General features: G+C 36.3%; 1 protein-coding gene across 1 annotated transcript in view; it reads right to left on the minus strand.

The window, feature by feature from the left end:
- Nucleotides 1-20,291, minus strand: part of aig1 (androgen-induced 1 (H. sapiens)) — a 39,748-nt gene extending 19,457 nt beyond the window's left edge. The window contains exons 1-3 of the mRNA XM_081379283.1: nt 19,944-20,291; nt 14,078-14,233; nt 8,875-8,976 (exon numbers count right to left, since the gene is read on the minus strand). Coding sequence (XP_081235409.1) covers nt 8,875-8,976; nt 14,078-14,233; nt 19,944-20,084 — 399 coding nt within the window. The 5' untranslated portion in view covers nt 20,085-20,291. The remainder of the gene's footprint in view (nt 1-8,874; nt 8,977-14,077; nt 14,234-19,943) is intronic.
- Between the last annotated feature and the right edge of the window lie 872 nt (nt 20,292-21,163).

A 21,163-nucleotide genomic window follows, 5' to 3' on the forward strand; every position in this document is an offset into this window, starting at 1 on the left:
AAAACTCATGAGATCACGTTGAACAATTTGTAAAAATAAATCATAATATGTTTTTTCCCTGTCTGCTTGATTAGAGGCAGTTGTGTTTTTGCGTTTGAACAGAACGCTGGATTCTGCTGGCAGTCTCTAGGGGAGATGATCTCTTGTTATGACAGGCTATTTTGGCTCAGTATACGCCTGGCACAGCTGCAGGGATGCTCTCTGGCAAGCGTGGATACACTGCTGGCATGATGGGCCTTTTTATTTCCCTGAGCCAAGAAGTGTGTGTTGGTTTGGTAGTTGCTCTTTGGCCTATCACATGACAGGATGCTGATTTAGGCTTAATTTGTCCCTCAACACTCTAATGCAGAGCACTGATCCTGCTTTAATTTGCTCTCCATCACAGCTTGCTTTAATTTAATCCATAACGCATTAGGACCTGACCATTGTAATCAGATATAATCAAATAGCATTTGCAAAAATCCAGCTTAAGAGCCCTTCGATGTTGCATGTCTTTTTGGTTTTCAAACAAAATGTAACAGGTCTGTGATAAAACATCAGGATATTAGAATTAATTTGACTTCACTATGCTGGGTTACTTGCAACGCAGCCTTATTGCATAAGACCTTAGCACATTATGTCCTTAGTAAGTGGCTGGAGGCTTGCCAGACAAAACAACCAGATCCCTCCTGTCAATCTAGAGCTTTAGTGAGTGAGATGGTTGCCAAGCAAAAAGATAACGCTAACACCACAGCACAATGACAGAGAAAACAAGAGCAGCCGCTCTTTAATGCGGAACAACGTACATGGTGAAATCCCAATGAGGGAAATTTTCAGATATGCTGTCATGTTAATAGAATGCTTTTTTAGTGTTCTAACAAGCATTCTTGACCAATACAGCATTCGCATTAACAAACACACTTCAGACGTACCACCCTTTTCACTGTTTCATTGTTGTAACTGTTTTTTTTTTTTGTTTGTTTTTTTTGTAGGGCTGCCAAAGACGCTAATGCACTAGCTGGTATCATTTAAAACTCTTTAACAGCATACTTTTTTTCCAGCACAGTATATTTATTTTATATTAGATAGTATTGAAATAATTAAACAGTCGTTCATGTTTTCTGGTTTTGTATTTAGTTGCACTATGCAAGCTAAAATGTTTGTTCTAAAATGTTCTAGTATTATTGCTGTCTCGTGGCATTTTAATGTTGAATGTAAGAGAGTTGTAAAGGTTTCAAGGTGTATCAAAAAGGTGTATCAAAAAGGTGTATCAAAAAGTAATATTGAAATAATTTCTGTTATTTTTATTATATTTTAGTTAGTCTTAAAGTTATTTTCTAGTTTCTTATTTAGTTGCACTGTTTTTAAGTATTTTGTTTCTATTTTAATCCTTGGTTAAAATTTTTACGGCCACCAAAGTTAATATGCTATAATAAAAAATAAAAAATTGACACTGTTTTTTTCAGCACAGTCTAGAATTATTGCTATAGAGTAGCATTTTCATGTTTAATGTAGAGATTTATAATCTATTATGTATTAAAAACTAATCCTGAAATAATGTATGTTATTTGTATTTTATTTTAGTTAGCATTTAAGTCATGAAAATGTTTTTTTTTCCATTTGTTTTTATTTCAGATAAGAAAAAAAAGTTTTTCCCCAGTTTGTTAACAATAATAATACTGACCTCTCCTTTATGTTCAACAGTGCAACCACTGACTGCACTACGCTCTTTGCAACAAAGCTGAGACACTTTGTTTCTCTGCCAGCCTGATATAAGATCAAAGCGTGCGTCCTCCGGCGATGCATGAAAGAATCCGCGGGTAAATGTTCTATGGAAGATGACGGTGGCACTCCACTGTGGAAAATACCACAAAAATGATGATTTATTTTGCTTCACTTTACTTCATTGCATATGAGGAATTGCAAGCCATGGGACAAAGGCTTTTGCAGGGAAACCTCAATGGCCATAATGAAGGGGAGCCTTGTTTTAACATGTCATTAAAATGATTCTGCATCTTGCAGCAATCTGGGGAATTACAGTCTGAGCTTGTACGCTACCAGTACCCAAGTTGGCAACGACCACCAGGTGGCAATCTGTCAACAGCCTGACTTACTGTATTTTACATTAATGGAGACTAATACATTCAATAATACACATATGAATCAGGTTCTGGCCATTGCAAGTGATTACTAGCCTGCATAAATTGTAATTTCTAGTTGTCAGGCAGCCATTTTGGTTGGTATACTTGGCCAGTTTAATAATTGTGGGTAGTTTCCATCCAGTTTATGCCAGAATAATATTGAATTTAGGTGTATTTTATCATCACTTACTCCACCGACTTGGTTTGGACAAAAAACAACCGGGTTTTTTTGTGTTTCACAAAAGTCATACAGGTTTGGATTGACATGGAGGTGAGTAAATGATGAAAGATTTGACCAATATTTACCAAAGTACCAATCCTTTACAGTTAGATAAGGTAACAAGTGACAACTTGTCCCAGTGACTTGTCCCTGTGCCCCTAATGCACTGTTTGCAATTATTATTATTTTTTTATATAAAAGTGTAAAGTGAAACATCCTGAAAAATAATCTAATATGCTCTGACATCTGGTTCTTATCCTTGCGGTATCCTAAAGACGGTCTGGGTAATACCATTGGTTAAGCAGAAACTAGTCTGTCTGAGGTTCCTCTGACAGTGGCAAACCAAACATGTTATTAGATGCAGAGAAAACACCACTGGAGTCCATCAGTTTAGAGCAGCCATGGACTGTGGCATTGATCGATTTCAGTCACATGGATGTATTTCTCCTCTCTCTCTCGGAGGATGGATTCTTGTTACTGTAAATGGTGAAACACTTATCCCCACAGTCTAAACAGTGGGAGCATACAGTTAGAGACAATTTTCGGAGGAGAGCACTCTTCAAATTGGCCTGTGGGCACAGCTATTTTCTTCTCTAAACAACATCCCACAAATCCAGAAGAAGGAATTGTTGAGAAATGCCACTGACAGGTTGAGAGACAATTAGAAAAAGAGAGAGCCTGTGAAGTCTGGTTCCTCCTCTCAGTGTGAGTTTTTCTTTACAGGCCAAGAGAAGCTGGAATTGCAACTGGAATTCACTGCTCAATCAATCAGTCAATCACATTTATTTATATAGCACATTTAAAAACAACACATGTTGGCCAAAATGCTTTACATACCAGGACTTAATGTAACGGACGTAGGCCAGTAAGAGCTGTGCGTGTAAACCTCACTCCTCTGGCCTCAAGAGGCGCGTTAGCGTTTAGCGTCCTTGTTAGCACGCCCGCCTCCCACACCATGGTTCGAATCCTGCTCAGGGGTGCATTTCCCATACGACGACGTAACTCGCTGCTTAACTACCATAGTACGATGCATCATTGAAGAAATCTACAAGCTGGTCACAACTGTTTCCCAAAACTGTACTGTCGCAAATTGGTCATTCAACCAAGATGGTGAATGATGTCACGCAGGTGGTGGAGTAATAACTACTTTTAATGAATCTGTTTGAGATCGAATTAATGCTAGATGTTTTGCTATAAATTACAGACATGGCATCTGAGGACTATTTCTCATTTCTCATATTTTGTCATTTTGCTTTATTTCCAGATTTAATCATAGGTTTGTTCTTAGAGCTCGTTTACACATGCGCACTATTCAAAAATGGTGCTTTAAATCTCTTGACAAACTAAAAGACGTAAATGACATTTATATGTATAAATAAAAGATATAGATTGTACTGAATGTCAACTTGCTTATTTGGCTCAAGATAAGGATTCATTGAGTCCACATGTCATGCAAACAAGAAACTATGCTTCTAACCACAGCTCGAGAGCTGTCATACCAAACACACAAATTTGTGATGCTGTTTGCGAACATTCGTTAGAACCATGGTCTCGGGAAACACAGACTCGTTGAACTATAATGATAACAACGGAATTTGCGACCATAGTTGGCTAACGATGCTTTTGGGAAACGCACCCCTGATAACGACGGAACTTGCGAAAATAGTTGGCGAACAATGCTTTTGGGAAACACAACCCAGAGCGGGTCAAGTGCCGTGACCGGGTTGGGAGTGAGGTTTACACTAACACATTATGCAATCTAGGATAATGAAACCAAGTACAAGACAAATACAAAATGACACAAAATTAAGTACAGTAGAAACAAGTACTGCAACAGAGAACCTCCTTTTGATTTTAGATGAGACTTGGGAATAGTTAACTGAAACCTTTGTACAGATCTTACCTAGCAAACACATTTATGTTGTGGCAACGTCTGTGGCACGTTGCATTTCTTCTATGGCAACGTCGCTGTCTACGTGCTCGCAACATTGTAACACCGTAGAATTATAAGACGCGACAGGGCTGTAGCAACGGTGTTGCGCGACATTCAGCAAACTGAGAGACGACGTTCTGACAATATTTTTATATGCTGCTATATCCCCCATTTAGCATTTTGTTAGATAATTATATACTTTTTATCATTTGTGTATCTATATTATTATTTAATGGGGCTATCAACACCTGCAAGTGACCAAGTGTACACTTTGAAGAGTAAAAATGACATAAGGTTTCGTTAATTCAACTTTATTAAAACTGCATATGGTAATCAAATTGCACTTCCAAAAGTAATACATCTGTGAAAGAAAAAAAAAAGAAATAAACAAATATATATTTATTTTAAGCATAATAAATGAAACATAAAAAGCAAAGGCAGATCAGAAGATTTAATGAACAAAACCGGTTCTGTATGGCAGACAGCCGAAAGCTGGACGAGACTAAATAGCGGAAAAATCTAATGAAAAACAGTGCAAGCGAGGCTACATTAATCACATTAGAAATTAAAGTTGTAGGTTGTGTTTGATAACTGAGGTAGGCTAAATTAAACGCAATACTCACGTATCCTTGCTCAATGAAGAACGAGACAACACAATGAGCCCAACAGGTGGTTGGGATTTAAAATGCTGATTTTCGCGCTTCAGGGCAGTGACGAGTACATTATGTAGTCCAGTGGTTGTCAAGACACCGTTGGCACAACCTTAAGCAATGGCCCTGAACGGTGGTTCAATCTCAACATTGTGACAACGCTGTAACAACCTTCACCACACAACGTAGCTATAGCAACCTTTTGGCTATGTTGTTAAAACGTTGTTAGAAGGTTGGGTATGTTGCGCTAACGTTCTGTGTTTGCTGGGTAATGGCCTAGAGGATGTAACTAATATAACTGGGTGCCAACTGACCTAAAATGGAACACTTGCATAAAAATTCCTGTTCTCTGTTGCATAATGGTTTTGGAACTGTTAGTCAGTCATAAATATTGATGACATTCTCTTTGAACTTACTGCATGATTAAATTAGCAGAACGAAGTACGTTCAAGGTCATGCTGTGGAAAAGGAATTGCTGTGTATCGTGTTTGTTTCCCTCGAACAATTAGCAGTGTGAATAAAAGAGCGACGGAGAAGTTGGGGTTGTTTACCACAGGTAATCAGTCATAAAAGCCCCCGTGCACAATGACCTGTATCGCTTTAAAGCTACCGTGAACCTACCCGCTGAATTAAATATGAGGAAAGTTAACGCTAAGAGCTCAGACTGAGCAATACGTAGGCTAGTCCAGAAAATACCTTCGCGTGGGAGGTCGGCCTCTCAGGTTCTTTTGTACTTTTATTTTGAGATGTGCAGCGGTGGTGTTTTTTCTAAGTAGGTGTAAGATGTTTATTTGTGGTACGCATTTGGAGCGAGTGGCTTTGAACGTGGGGGCTGCTCAGCGGGAGGCCACTGGCATTAACATTAGAGCAGTGCAACGCTCTTCTGACAGGCCCCTCTCTGCAGACGGAGTAATCACAAAGCAGAGACAGGATTATTGTCACAGATACTTTGACGCAGGTAAACTGCCTCCCGATGATGCCATGAAAGTTTAGTAGTGGCCTCTTAAGTCCTATTGAAGTGGCTCTGTTTCGATTGTTATCACCACATTATGAGTCTTGATAAGCTTGCCAAATATACAACAACGCTGCTGACAGCTTCAAAACAGAGAAAATGTCCTTTCCCTTGTCACTTGGGGGAAAGTATTGTTTTTTTTTTGTTTTATCTTTTCATGTCACTTCCTGTCTGCACTTACAGAGGCAAAGTTTTTAAATTCTAGTGATGTGATTAATATTCACACATTTTTGCATGTGTCTACATATATCTAGAGAGTCCCTGACAGTTTCAAAGGACTTTGTAGCTATGAGCTGTATGCACCAGCATAAATATAAATATGTCTAGTGTATTCAAATACAATGACTTAAAAGGAGCAGTCACCCATCTCTATTGCAGTTTGTCTATTGTGGCCTAATTTCTAAGGAAGCCTGTGAAAAGCAGCCTCTCTCGCTTTCAATGCATCAAGGTGTAAATGATTCATAAATGCCCTGCTGTGGGGGTTTCACTGACAGGCACAGGCATAACTTAAAGATAGATTGATATATCCAAGTTTTTGATACCAATCAATTTGTTATATTTGTGTTTTTTGACACAATAACTAAATGAGACTACATTAGACTACTATAATACAAAATATAATAATTATTATTATCTTAAAATAATAATTCTCATATAAACATTGTAATCTATTAATCATTTAGTTAATATTATAATTTTGTTATAATTTATGATAGTTCAAATATCAATATAATAATTTTAAGAATATTATTAATTATTATATCTATTTTTGTTGTTGTTTTGCTTCTAAATGGTCTTCATTTTCTATGTTTTTTATATTTATTTTTTAATATTATACATTTTATTGTTATAATATATGTTAGTTGACAAATTGTATAATTTTAAGAAAATAATTATTATTATAATTTGTATTATTATTTCTATTTCTGAAAAAGTTGTTTTGCAGTCTAAATGGTGTTAATTTTTAAAAAGATTTTTGTATGTTTTAATATTATAGGCCTAATTGTATTGTTAAATTGTGCAATTTTAAGAAAATTATTATTATTATTATTATTAGTAGTAGTATTTCTATTTATGCAAGTTGTTTTGCACTCTAAATGGTATTCATTTTTATTTTTAATATTATAATTGTATTGTTATAATTTATGTAAGTTAATAAATTGTTACATTTTTAGAAGATTATTATTTTTTATTATTTCTATTTATTTAAAGTTGTTTTGAGGTCTAAATGGGCTTCATTTAAAAAAAAATACCATATTTATTTTTGTATAATTTTATTTTTATAATTTATGTACAGTAAGTTAATAATTGATACATTTTAAGAAAATCATTATTATTATTATTATTATTTATATTTCTGCAAAGTTGTTTTGCAGTCTAAATGGTCCCCATTTTTTAAATATTTTTCATATTTATTTTTTCGTGTGAATATCTGTAAAGAATATCTGTCACATTAACAATCTGTCTATCTCTAGAACAAATGCTTAGGCGTCAGCTTTTGATTGTGCTTGATTCTGCCTAAAACAGTAACAAGGCTTAATCACTGTTTCTTTGTCAGAGCAGCCAGTGAACAGAAGGAAGTTGCCATGGCAGCATGGGTAAACAAACAAATGTGGTACCATGGAATGCTTCAAAATATTTACAATGGAGTAACCCTCTTTCGGTCGCAGGCGGGACAATCTGGAACGTTTTGCATAGCACAAATTGTTCTCAGCTGGAAGGTAGTTCTCTCCCGTGGGTCAACCCTCAGCAGCCCAACTGTACTGATCTCCGGCTGGAGAAAACCACTGACTAGCAGGAAAGAGCATTCTCTTCATTTTCAAACCACCAATTAGCATTATCAGCTCAACCTATGATGAAAATTTGGGGTTGGACCATTTTTTTTTTTTTTCTATCCTAACATTGTGATCATAGCTTTAACGTTTGCATTTAGCTTTTATTATTTGCATTGCTTTTTCCCAGCTGTCTTTGACTAGAACAGACTTTCAACCCATTTTTGAATCACAATCTAGTTGATAATCAATGATCTAACATTAGGGAAAAATGAAGCAAAGAAATATAAGTTTTTAGCACATACATACCTAACAAGCAAACCTAAAAAAGGCATGTACTCTCTAATGTGTATTAATGACAAATGTTGAAAGGTTTAAAAACCCTGCGGAAAATCAAATTGCATATGATTTCACAATGCCACTGCACATTAAAGATAGAGGCGATTTCTGATTAGGCTCAAAGGTTACATTCATTTTGATTAATAACCGAGACATGTTTCCCTAGCAACTGCTACGTGTGTTGTCATTGGCCCCGGGCTATACCCAAGTCAACTGAATACATCCTGTGATTAGCGACGACTGAGACATCCAACCACGTTTCCAGTAATAGCCTCATTCTGAGCTGTATTTCCTATCAATCTATCAGAAGCCTCTAGGTCCCAAAACCTCTTTCGTCAAGGCCACTTCAGCAGATTAAAAAAGGATTCAATATGGAAGCGTTTAGGTTATTAAATATTTCTTGTGGAGACTCAAGAGACTAATTGCAGTGAAGTCTTTTCAGTTCTGTAGATACTTTAATGATGCATTCATAACAATATGTTTATGTACACATACTTGCTCATTGATGCCAAGAGAGCAACATTTGCTATTTGCTTCTGAAATTACACACCAGACAATAATGCAGCCACACTTCAATTCAGAACACTCACCTGTCAGAAAAACAAGACCTGCCACTTTCTGACCCCACCTTAGAGTTTTTGTTCCAGCTGACTGAAATGAACGATTGCACAACAACTGCCATTTTCACATCTGATGTCAATGTGGCCCAAGAGATTATAAAAAACAAAATGTGCTTTTTCTTTTGTTCCAGTCTGAGAGTGAATTATATATACAGTCTTGTACTTTCTAGAAAAAAAAAAGGGGGAAAAAAAGCAATTGCCCACTCACCATGCCATGGTTTAGCCACTGTGGTATAAAGTTGTCCAGGAGTCTTGGGTAAACCAAATCTCTGTCATATAGGTAAAGAGCCCAGAACATAGTCACCACAAACTGTAAAACGAAAAGAAAGAAAAACTGATAAATAATCATCAAATCACACACACACACACACAAAAAAACAAACATTTTATCAGCATTTTAGCACAATAGAACTTTTACTTTTTAAAGTAATTTTTTATAGCAATCCCTAAACATTAATGCGATGAGTAGACTATATGTATGGTATGTGATATGACCAAAATCTTGCATCAAAATACAAGTATTTTTATATCATGATACATATGATATATGACATGATATAGTTGTTTTTGCTGAAAGTTTACCCCAAAATTGTTCTGTACTAGATTGTGTAGTACTACTTATTTTTGGATAATTCAGTGAACTAAATAGACTCTTCTTCTTGTTTGACATAATAATTGTATATGTATATATTTATTTTCTATTTCACATTTAATTTATAAAAAAATAAATAAAAAGGTAATATAAGTTTATATATATAATTTATATATTTAATTATTTTTATATTATGATTAAAACATTTTTTATATTTATTATAAATAAAATGTGAATATACATACACCTGTGTGTGAATGCTGTTTTCAGTTTTTTTTAATCATGCTGCAGATATATATAACTTATACTTTTTTATTTTCTGTCAATTTTATTTATAAAAAAAATCAATGTTAATGTGTATATATATATATTTATTATAAATAAGATGTGAATATACATAAAACTGTAAATGCTGTTTTTTTCTTTTCTTTCTTTTTTTTGTAAATCATGCTGCAGATATAGTGTGAGATAAACAGTAAAGCAAAATCTAATTCTACTGTCACATTGCCAATACCACACAGCTCAGCTCCTAAACAAACTAAGTGGACATGTTTGTGATTATCCCTGAGTTCTATGGCTAAGAATCAACACTGCTAAAGCTCTTTCATATGACTCAATAGCATTATATGATTCAGCACAAGCTTTACAATAATACTTGATTCTTGTAGGTCTTGTGTGTCAGGTGTCAGCCATCTCAGGTGTGGACTTTCTTGAAATGTCCTTCTTGAAAAAGGGAAACTGCAACTATATATTATCTTCAGAGGAACTTCATAACTTTTTAAGACCTCATTCCTCACAAAGACTTAAAATTGAGCCCAGTCCTCGCCCCCAGATTCCCAGCAGGTCTTCGGGCAGACTGCCTAACTCCTGCCTCATGCCGGCACATCTCATTATGCCGAAAAGTCTAACTTGTCAAATATCCTCTTTGATTCCCCATCTACAGGACACAATCTCTGCGCAAAAACCTGACAAGCACTAAAACCAGCCATGAGCACAGTGAATCAACACACAGAGCTCATATTTTCATATCAGTATACCATAATTAATCCCTGAGAGCTGACTTCTTCTTCCTTGCTTTTATCCAGCACTTACTTGGAGCTACAGATGCCTTCTGTGAAAAAGGACAGTGTTAAGATGATGAGGGCATCACACACGCTGTTAAAAAACAGGCACGTTGGTGTGGAGCGTGCAGGCCTTGTGAAAGAGCGTTTGAAGTCCCGGGCTCTCCGAGAAGGAATTTCACTTCCCCTGCTGTAATCCTGAACTGCTCAAACGTATTTGCATTAATGGTTCTCATTTATGGGCGTGACAGATTTCTGTTTGGTTTGGGTGTCTCCGATTATTTTGCAGGATTCTTGTTTCCAGTAAGGGCTTGGATGATGCTCACCGTACCCAAATAAACGGGCAGCACTGTGAGGATAGGCCTTGTGAAAGGATCTGTTGTGCTTTTGAAGCATATTTCAAGTAAACGTTGGGCTTCACTTTGAAACAAGTTCACTGCCGGACAGGTGGTTTATTTGGATTTGCCCGTTCCGTGCACTCTCATTGGACACTGTGGATGAACCACATAGCACACGGCAAACCTTCTCTATTATCCAGCCAACCTAGCTGGACTGGGAGACTTCATCCTGTGGCCTGACATACAGTATAGACTAAGGTTGTTAGGCAGATGGAGCAGAATTCGGTCCCATTGTATCACACGCCACTAATAGGTGTCAGGAAATGACCTGGCTAAAGCTAACAAAGTATGCATATCACTCAAACACAGTAGAGCCCGTTTCCCAACGTCAGCACTAATGATGCTCATTGTGATGGCTGTAAGCTGAGCCTGCCCACTGCCCAGCTCTTCCACTGAGGGCCAGGGCAAAGTCAAGCATCTATTTCGTCTTTGTATCATGGCTGTCTGGCTTCTAAGTTTTTTACAAGCTAACAAGGAAGCATCCACTGTCTGCCATCTCGTTAAGCCCCGCTGAGAATCTGCAACCGCAAGTTCTGCAAATATCCACAGAATGATGCAACGGTCAAAGCTGCATGTCTATGTTTATTATATTTGATTATTGTATTTAAAAATATATTAAAATATATATTACATTCACTGCCGGTGTCACAACGTGTCACATGACCTTTCAGAAATCATTCTAATAGTTCTTTCTATTTCAAATACAGTGAATGCTGTTGTTTTGAACTTTCCATTCTTCAAAGAACCCTGAAAAAATGAATCATGGTTTCCAGCAAAAAGCAGTTTTCAACATTGATAATAATAAGAGCCATTATTAGTAACCGAGCACCAATAATAATTGAGAATTGAGAAGCATATCAGCATATAACAATGATTTCTGAAGTATCATGTGACACTGAAGACTGGAGTAACCGCTTTTGAAAATTCAACTTTGCCATTACATTTTGAAATATATTAAAATAGAAAAAGTTATTTTAAATTCAGTAATAATATTTCACAATATTACTGTATTTCTGTATTTTTTGACCAAATAAATGCAGCCATTTAGACTTCTTATTCACATTTTTTTTAAAGTAGAGTTTATTTTTTTTATATAATATAAACACACACCAATGACCTTTAATATAAACATAAAAATAAGCTATTTTAAATGTTATGCATATTTGTTTTAAAATGTTTAGCAGAATTCCCTCCAAAAACAGTAAGGAAAATTATGAAAAAAAGTGCTGATTCAGTCTGGTCAGAATTTATTTAATATTTCCACACTTTGCTTTATTTATATTAAGAGAAAAGTTATATTATTAGTGCTCCCTTGCAACGTAAGGAGATTGCTTGTGTCTCTTTCATTAAAATAAAATGAGCAGAGTCGATTTTCTTCCCACTTAAGGGTTTAAGTCACTTCGACACTGTCATTTGACATCTTAAACTCTTCACTAACATTGTGCCATGCAATATTAAAAGATCTTTAGCCAGCCAGAGACATCTGTGAGCCCAATTTAAATATTTTCCATGTAATTATCTGATGGTCATCACGGACACACACAAAACAGAAACAACACTGTGTTTCCTTCTCCACTTTGCAGGACGGGATTTTATTGCACAGTTGATTTTGTGGCAGTGTCAGATAGAAGACTGGGGATTTGCAAAGCAAATGAGATGTACATTTAAGACAATGCGTATTGGTGTCTGTATAGTCCCCTAATGCAAAGCAGCATGTGTTGATGTGTCCAGATATAGTGGTACTGTATGTGCTAAGAGAATACAGATGCTGTCTGACCTGACCTGCAGGTTTATACCTTTTAAGGAATGCGATGATTCACTGTTTTGATGCTCTAAATACAGATAGTGTTTATTCTGCCCTACAAAACAAAACAAGTAAATGCTGGATTGCACATATGCTGATCCATAACTCTGGACAATGCTATTGATTTTATGTAATATGTATCTTGTGTTTGTTATTATTTTTACATTTTGGGGTTAATAGGATTTTTTTTAAAGAAAAGTAATACTTTTATTCAACAAGAATGCTCTGGCACTAGTTTTGGATGGTCGTTGTGACTCCTTCCTCCACTGTGATTCGACGGCTGGGTAAAAAGTGACAGTGATGAGCACTGTGCTTTACCCAAAGTTGAACATTCTTCAACTTCAAAAAATGCTTAGCACTTAGTGCCTCGTCCTGCTACTGGTGTTTTAAAAACACTGTGCTCCCATTGAAAACAATTGGGAAAAAATACACTAGCCTCGTGGAAAAAATGCTTTGGTTGACACACGGCCTAAAAGATGTTCTTTTGAACTTTCTATTCATTGAAGAGTCCTGAAAAAAATTATCATGGTTTCCACAGAAATATTAAGCAGTAAAACTGGTTTTCAACATTGATAATAATAAATGTTTCATGTTTGAATGATTTGATCACCAAATCAGAATATCAGAACGAATTCTGCGATGTCTTAAATATATTTTAAAATAGATTTTTTTTATTGTAATAATTTCACAATATTACTGTATTTTTGATCAAATACAGGCAGCCTTGGTGAGCATTTAATACTTTTTTCAAAAACATTTAAAAATGTTACCGACCCCAAAGGGTTGAAACAAAGTGGCATTGAAAATTGCTAAGTTGCAAAAATATTAAAACATTGGTCATGCATTTGCAGCAAGCAGTATTTTACCTTTAGCACCCTCTATAAATGTGCTCAATACACAACCCTCCTTAGATCCAGTGAATGATTTCTCGAAACAAGTTTTGAACAGTGGCCTCTGTTTTCCTGTGGTTTCAGACATCTTAATGTCAGTGACATGTGTGGGAGGGGAAGGGCAGCTTCAGACAAAGTATTGCATTCATGTTCCGTTACAGTACTGTTTTTTTCTTTCCCACACATTAACAATTGAACTTGATGGCTTAGAGAGTTTACGGGAGGTTCACACACTTTAAACTAACCGCACCATAAGTCACTGCCAGCCAATTACTTTTTCTGATTTTCTGTATACAAAAACTGCAATGTTTGCATATATGTACGGGTTTATATAAAAGCTGAAACCTTTCCAAACTTTAGTTTAGAAAAAGCTAAAACGCTAGGCTAGATTGTTTTTGCACTGAAATAATCTGGATCGCTGCATTATCTTGCTTTGAAAATTGGCCATGTTGGTGTTTTTATTCAATTTCAATCCAATTTTCAGTGTTGATTCTAAGCATTGATGTTATCTGAACATCAACATACATCCTTACTTAGCCAGCAGCACTGCTCATAATCTCCAAATGTAGGTCCAACAAACACAAATAAAGTGTATTTTTATGGATATACTTGGTCAGTTAGTGTACATATGCAAAATGAGAAATCTGATTGGTGATTTATACGTACCACACCAACGGGAAAGGCCAGAACAGCCATCATCCAGTCTCGTAAGCCAATCAGCTTCCTCAACTGTCTCTCTTGCTCCATACTGGCACTGCCTTTTGTCAAAAGGCTTGAGAGGTCCGTCAGGACACACACTCCAAAGAAAACTGCCTGAATGACCTGAGATAGAGAATCATAAAATGGTTAGGAAAGCGTAATGTAGTATACCTAAGAAAGGGGGTAGATTTGTAAGTTGTAAAGAGTACCTGAAAACCATAGTTAAAGGGGGGGTGAAATGCTATTTCATGCATACTGAGTTTTTTACACTGTTAAAGAGTTGGATTCCCATGCTAAACATGGACAAAGTTTCAAAAATTAAGTTGTACGTTTGAAGGAGTATTTCTGTGCCAAAAATACTCCTTCCGGTTTGTCACAAGTTTCGGAAAGTTTTTTTTCGAGTATGGGCATGTGTGACGTCAGATGGGGCGGAATTTCCTTATATGGGTCCTAAGGGCACTTCTATCGGAAGAGCGCGGGCGCGCGCGCACCCGTAGACCAAAACGAGAGAGCGAAACCATCAAAGCGCTGTGCTCGCTGCTAGTGCATTTCGACGATGATTGTTTTATAAACAAGGCCCAGTTCGACGCCGGATTTGCAGATCATCTAATGCTTAAGGATGGAGCAGTCCCAACGATAAAGGTTAACGGTCGTGCGTTGGAACCGTGAGTAAAACTGCTTCAAATGTCTGTGTGTTGTTAGCTATCGGCGCGTAAGCACAGCCCACACGCCACGCCTCCAGCCGCTCGTTTTTTCCCTTAAATTCTCGGTAAAGCCTATCTTTCTTTTATAAATATAATAAAACTAAAGACTTTTTGGAGATATGAAGGATGCAATACTACTCTATAGGTACTCAAGATTAACATGAGATTGACTGAAACTGAGTGTTTCACCCCCCCTTTAAGTAAAGAAGTGATACCTTACAGCAAAAATGACTTCATTATAAGTTACAAGTCACCAATTCCAATACGACTTGAGTAAAAGTTCTTTACAGACAGGACTTAGATTGAGCCAGGATTAGGCCTTAGAACATTTAAAGGAACACTCCACCGTTTTTTTCATATTAAACTATGTTATTCCCTTAACTAAGACGAGTTGATACATACCTCTCTCGTCTCAGTGCGTGCACTCAATCGCTCTGGCGCGCAGTGACACTTTGATAGCACTTAGCTTAGCCCAGTTCATTCATTAGAGACCAAACACAGATGAAGTTAGAAGCACAAGCACTTCGACTCGGCGCAGTAAAAATTCACGTTGGTCCTAATGACAGAAGTGAGAGGGAGAGGGGGAGAGGATTTTTCAGGCGTGACTTTTTACTGCGCCGAGTCGAAGTGCTCCCGAGTCCCAAGTGCTATTCCGCCATACATTATAGTTATCCTTTTTACCCGCTTAGAAAAGCACCACGTTTTATTTTGTGTCACCATACTTGGTCGTGTAACTACTCGTGTAACTGTATTTAAATACGGAAAACGTGGAGGTGTTTGGTCGCTTCTAACTTCATTTCTGTTTGGTCCCTAATGAATGAACTGGGCTAAGCTAAGTGCTATCAAAGTGTCGCCGCGCGCCAGAGCGATTGAGTGCACGCACTGAGACGAGAGAGATATGTATCAACTCGTCTTAGTTAAGGGAATAACATAGTTTAATATGAAAAAACGGTGGAGTGTTCCTTTAAGTAGCATTTATAAAGGTGCCTTAGGAAAAAAACTGGTGTGCATCTTGATTTTAACAGTACTTAAGTATTTTACTTGTACTGAATGTAGGCTCAAAGATGCAATAGTCCTCAACATCTAAGAGACACGCCAGTGAAAAACAAGAAATAGTTGATTTGTGAGGAGAGCAATCATATGTTTATTTGCTAAAATCAAAATAAAAAAACAGATTTATAATTCAATATGACAGATAAATTAAATATTAAGTAAAATTAAATATTCAAAGGCTACTTTCACTGGGTGTGCTGGTTTCGGCCTCACCCCCGGCCGCAGCAATGTTCTCATCTCATATACTACTCACTAATAAACTCACATTCACGTTGACAAGTTTGGGTGAGTAAGGGCGAAACGCACAAGATATAGTACATTCAATCCCTGTAGATGGATTGAATCACCACTTTTGTAGCAGAAAAAGTTAGGTGCCATGCAAAATGTAATGAGCAATTGCATTATGCCTGCGTTTTCGGCTATCTTATAAGATCATTACAAATCACACTGTACGACATGGATCTAATAAACTTGGGTACGACATGTTTGTAGACTGTGTGATGATGTCACCCATTGAATCGTAGGCTACGACGCAAGTTAGTATAGAGGAATAAAATGTCATGCGCTAGTGGTAAACAAATAGAGCAAGATGAATCACTCTTTGGCAATTGTGGTTTTTATGTGCGTTGAAAAAAGAGGAGAAAGCGAAAGAGGAGAATATGGACGCTTGAGGTAAGTAGTTTTAAGTTGAAGCACTATGTCGCATTGATCAATACGCCATTTCATGTTGCATTTTTATTGGCTAGTCAGTATACGTAGGTCGTAGGAGCAAACACACTGTGAGATGATCACTGTCAGAAAATTATCGCAGGATGTCTTTGGTCGCAACACTGTGACAACAGTCGTCTTTGAACCTCTCTCACTGTACGACATAGGACCACCGTTTAGGAGCCATGATCACAGAAATCACCACGATGACAGCCCAAAATGGTATATTTACCGGGCATAACTCATTACAAATGTATTGGAGTACATAAACTTATTTAAAAATGTAATCAAGTTGCAGTGGTACTACTTGAGAACATCTTTCAAGTTTATCTTTACTTTTCCTTCACTACATTCCAAAGCATCATTTAACTCCACTACATTTCATAAAAACTTTAAGAATTTTAATCGTGAACAAAGTGATTATTTTCAAATAACCTGTTAAATCGGTTCGCAAACCTCAAAGAACAATTAATTTGTGAATTGGACCAATCCGATTGCATCTGTTCTTTAGTCAACAACTCACTGAAATAAGAAGTCTTGCTCAAAATGAGCCAAGAATGGCAATTTGTAGAAAATGAACTATTTATTTTGGAGGCCCTAACTGAAAAGAGTAGGTTAAGCTTTTTTATAAATAAATAAATACAATTTCCTTTTCTTTTTTTTAAGGCCTCTCATTGACATACAAATCAAAGCTGTCTTTTAAAAGGAACACAAGAGGGAAGTTGAAGAGAAACTTGATGAAAGCCATGCATTCATCTTTGGTAGTCTGAAAATAGAATATGAGTATTTCTAAGTGCCATCATTTTTCAATAGCAAACAAACTCACATCACAGAAAACAGAACAATATAAAGATACAGTTGACAAGCTTTAAAATGTTACAATGCATGACAGGCTGCAAGAAAACTGGCATTGAAATGATTTAATACACAACCTTTCCTCCATAACCTATTTCTCGTCTTAAGCTAATATGTCTTTTTTTAGTCCGTTTTCCATTAGTGAACATTCGTGATGAGAGTGTTAGGAGATTGCTTTGACGTTAATTTACGATGGAAAGACATTATGGAATTATGAGGGTTTCTTTATTATATCTCCTCCACAGATATCCAACACGCAAAAAAGTCTCCCATTAATACACTCTTTAATATTTCATTCCTCATTATCTTTCTGCTCCTAAATTTGTTTCCTGGTGTCTGAAGGCAGGAGAAACCCTGCTAAGGCTTCATATAAATGTTAGATTTGTCCAAAACCAATCTTTTATTGGAAAAGTCTTAAAACCCTATTACCAGCCCCCTAAAATGATCTATTCGTCTTACTCGACCCTAACTAATGCTTTCGATCTTTACTTTAGCTGAGCTAAAAATGGACGTTGTTCCTTTTCTCACATCATTTGAGAGTTAAAAAACAGCCTCGGTACGAGGTCATGAAGCCAAAAGAAGCATAAAATCATTTATTAGCTATACAAAGTCTTCATTTCTGCTGTTATAAACAACCACAAGGGTTCCTGGACTGAGATTCAAGTCTCCATGAAATCTAGTGAATTGCTTGTTTGAGGCTGGGAATAATAATAATTGGGCTAGGAAACCTCACTTCTTATCAAACAACAGACTGCTAGTATACAGCAGAAACAGTAGCTTGCAAAACAGTCCTACTAGTCCTGCATTCATGTTCAAATAAATGTCAGAAAACTATGCACTTGTATTTGTTCAGATGCTATGCATTCAAATGCATCCTTTCAATTTATAATTAGTTGCAAAGGCATTTGCAACATTGCAACTGCTCTCATAAAAATATAGACGGCCTTTCATCACAGTAATGATACACTCGGAAAACCTGTGCATCTGTGCTAATTAAACTCTGCTAATTAATCCATGGGTATCTCACTGTCAGATCACTGAAAGCTTTCGGCCACACTTGACCAGACACTTTATGTTCAACACCAAGAGCTCAACTCTATGCCAGGCTCCTCGAGTGTCCTATTGTGACAATGGAAAGCCAAATCTAACCCCCTAAATGTAATAATTAATGAGGCCTGATGAAAACATAAATGGCTGAAATCAAAGTGGCACAGTTAGCACAATGATAGTTAGCGTTAATAAATATAACAATGCCACAGTGGAGTGTGGATATTACAGTGCAAGTATTTGATCCAGACGTACTTGCATTTCTTGTGCCAAGATGAGATAATCTGCTTTTCTGAATGTGACATGTGTTTATCGTCTGTTCTAATATTAGTTTCACACAGCCAGGTTGATTGGTGTCAGAGGTCCTTAAAAGCTGTCATAATTAATTTTTACACTATAACACAAAGCAGCACAAACAATAAATCACTTCCTTATCTCTCTATGGTTGTGGTGAAAGTGAGTGTTCACACAGTGAACATGCCTCCGTATACTTGCTCTGTGTTTACAGACAATGAAAGAGTTGTTACATTAATAGTGTCATTGTGTTATTAAAAGTATAAAAATAACAATGAATTTCAATGTATAAAACAATTTTACAGTGTACATGGAATTTGAACAGTAATGGTACATTAAAGTTGGGAGTCAGTAAGATTTTTTGAATGATTTTTTTTAAAGAAGTTTCTTCTGCAGGCTGCATTTATCTGATCAAAATACAGTAAAAACAGCAATATTATGAAATATAGTTTATATATTTTCATTTTAGTGCAGTCGCTAGAGAGTTAGAGAAAGCATCATGACAAGTGTTATGAAACAGAATAAGTTTTAAAAAGCTCCATCTGCAATAATCTGTACGTAAATAAACATCTGTACATGAGATTATTCCAAGAATGACAAAAAAACCGCAAACAGTGCACTCGAACAGATGTGCAAACGTGAAGTGTATAACAAAACAACTTTTATTGCTATTAAAAATCACTGTTCGAAAAAAGGGGGAGAAAATGGGCTGTTTATGTGGAAAACATGAGTCACTGGCTCACAGACTGTCATAACAGTCAATGTGTATGTGTGTGTGTGTTCAGATGCTGGTGCAGACTGCCATAACAAAAGACAAGGTTGCTGCTATTTATACTTCAAAACTGTGTATGCATCCTTAAATTTGTTCGCCTAATTGTTCAGAGAACAGATCATAATTCAGCACAGACCTTCAAAATAATATTAATTATTAATGAGGATGTGAGATATGAAAATCATGACATCATCGTTAGAGACTTACAAAGTCATTACGTCATGTGATTAACGTCTAATGGTCAGTAAATATGATGTAATACAATTTGTGGTGGCGTTTGTACTCCTTTTTGTAGGAACCTGGCATATTTCAGCATAACAGGGGCCTGTCAACGAATGTAATGCATTATGGAGATCTCATATAATCAGGCACTGCATGGGAACGATGCACATGCACTTACCAAATCTATGAACGTAAGAAACTTCCAGCTACCGCCGTATGTTTGATGCGCGGGCATGTCTATGGCTTTGTAATTGCAGAGGATAGAAAAATAAGAGAGGAGTATCGCTACTCTGAGGATCTGTGATGGGATGAGCGCCATTTTCCTTCCCCCGTCGTATTTCCGTGTCAGGGAAATATCCTGTTGACAGAGGGATGCTGTTATTCGGTGGGGAGGAGGAGAGGGTCGCGCGGATCCGTGCGAGACGTTGGTGGAGGCGGCGGATGTGCGCGAGAGGTTGTTGCTATAGGAACAAGCATCGCTGCCTGTGCATAGCAGCTCGTGCGTCGCTGTTCTTTGTGCTCGCGCATGCCCATTGTGTACAGGGTTTGGGGGGGTTGGTGTTTTTCGTTTGTCTCTCACTTGGCGAATCATTGTCTGGATTTATTTACTGTCCTAATATAGTGTAAAATATTTAGATGAAACGTATAGCTTAGGCCTACTATTTATAAAGGTCATTTTTATGTCACACTTTTTATACTCAGTGACTATTTCGCAGGTTTGTCATATAGCCTAGCCTACTGTAAAAAAATAAAATAAAAAAATAAATAAAGTAACAAAAGTGATTGCACATTTCCACCATTATTGGCTGAAATAAAATATGGACTTAATTTAATATATGGTGATCAAGTAAAATGGTCCTAGCTTTTAGTTAAAAACAAAATCACAAAAATGTACAAAATGAAACTATATTACCTGTCAAAAGTTGGGGAACATTACTATTTTAATGTTTTTGAAAGAGATCTTTTATGCTCATCAAGCCTGACTTTATTTGATCAAAAATACAGAAAAAACGAATATTGTAAAATATTAGGCTATTACAATTTAAAATAATGTTTTTTTATACTTATACTTTAAAATATATCTTTTTTTTCTGTGATGCAAAGCTGAATCTTCATCAGCCATTACTCCAGTCTTCCGTTTCACATGATCCTTCAGAAATCATTCTTATATACTGATTTGATACTCAGTTATTATCAATTTTGGACATAATTGTGCCACTTAATTTTTTTTTTTATGACCTGTGATACTTTTTTCAGGATTCATTGATGAATAAAAAGTTAAAAAGAACTGCATTTATTCAAAATAGAAATCTTTTCTAACAATATAAATAAATATATTAAAAATAAATAACTTTTTTTTATCAATTTAACACATCCTTGCTGAATAATAGTATTATT

Source organism: Scardinius erythrophthalmus, assembly GCF_964197995.2.
Source record: "Scardinius erythrophthalmus genome assembly, chromosome: 11".
Classification (NCBI taxonomy): Eukaryota; Metazoa; Chordata; class Actinopteri; order Cypriniformes; family Leuciscidae; genus Scardinius; species Scardinius erythrophthalmus.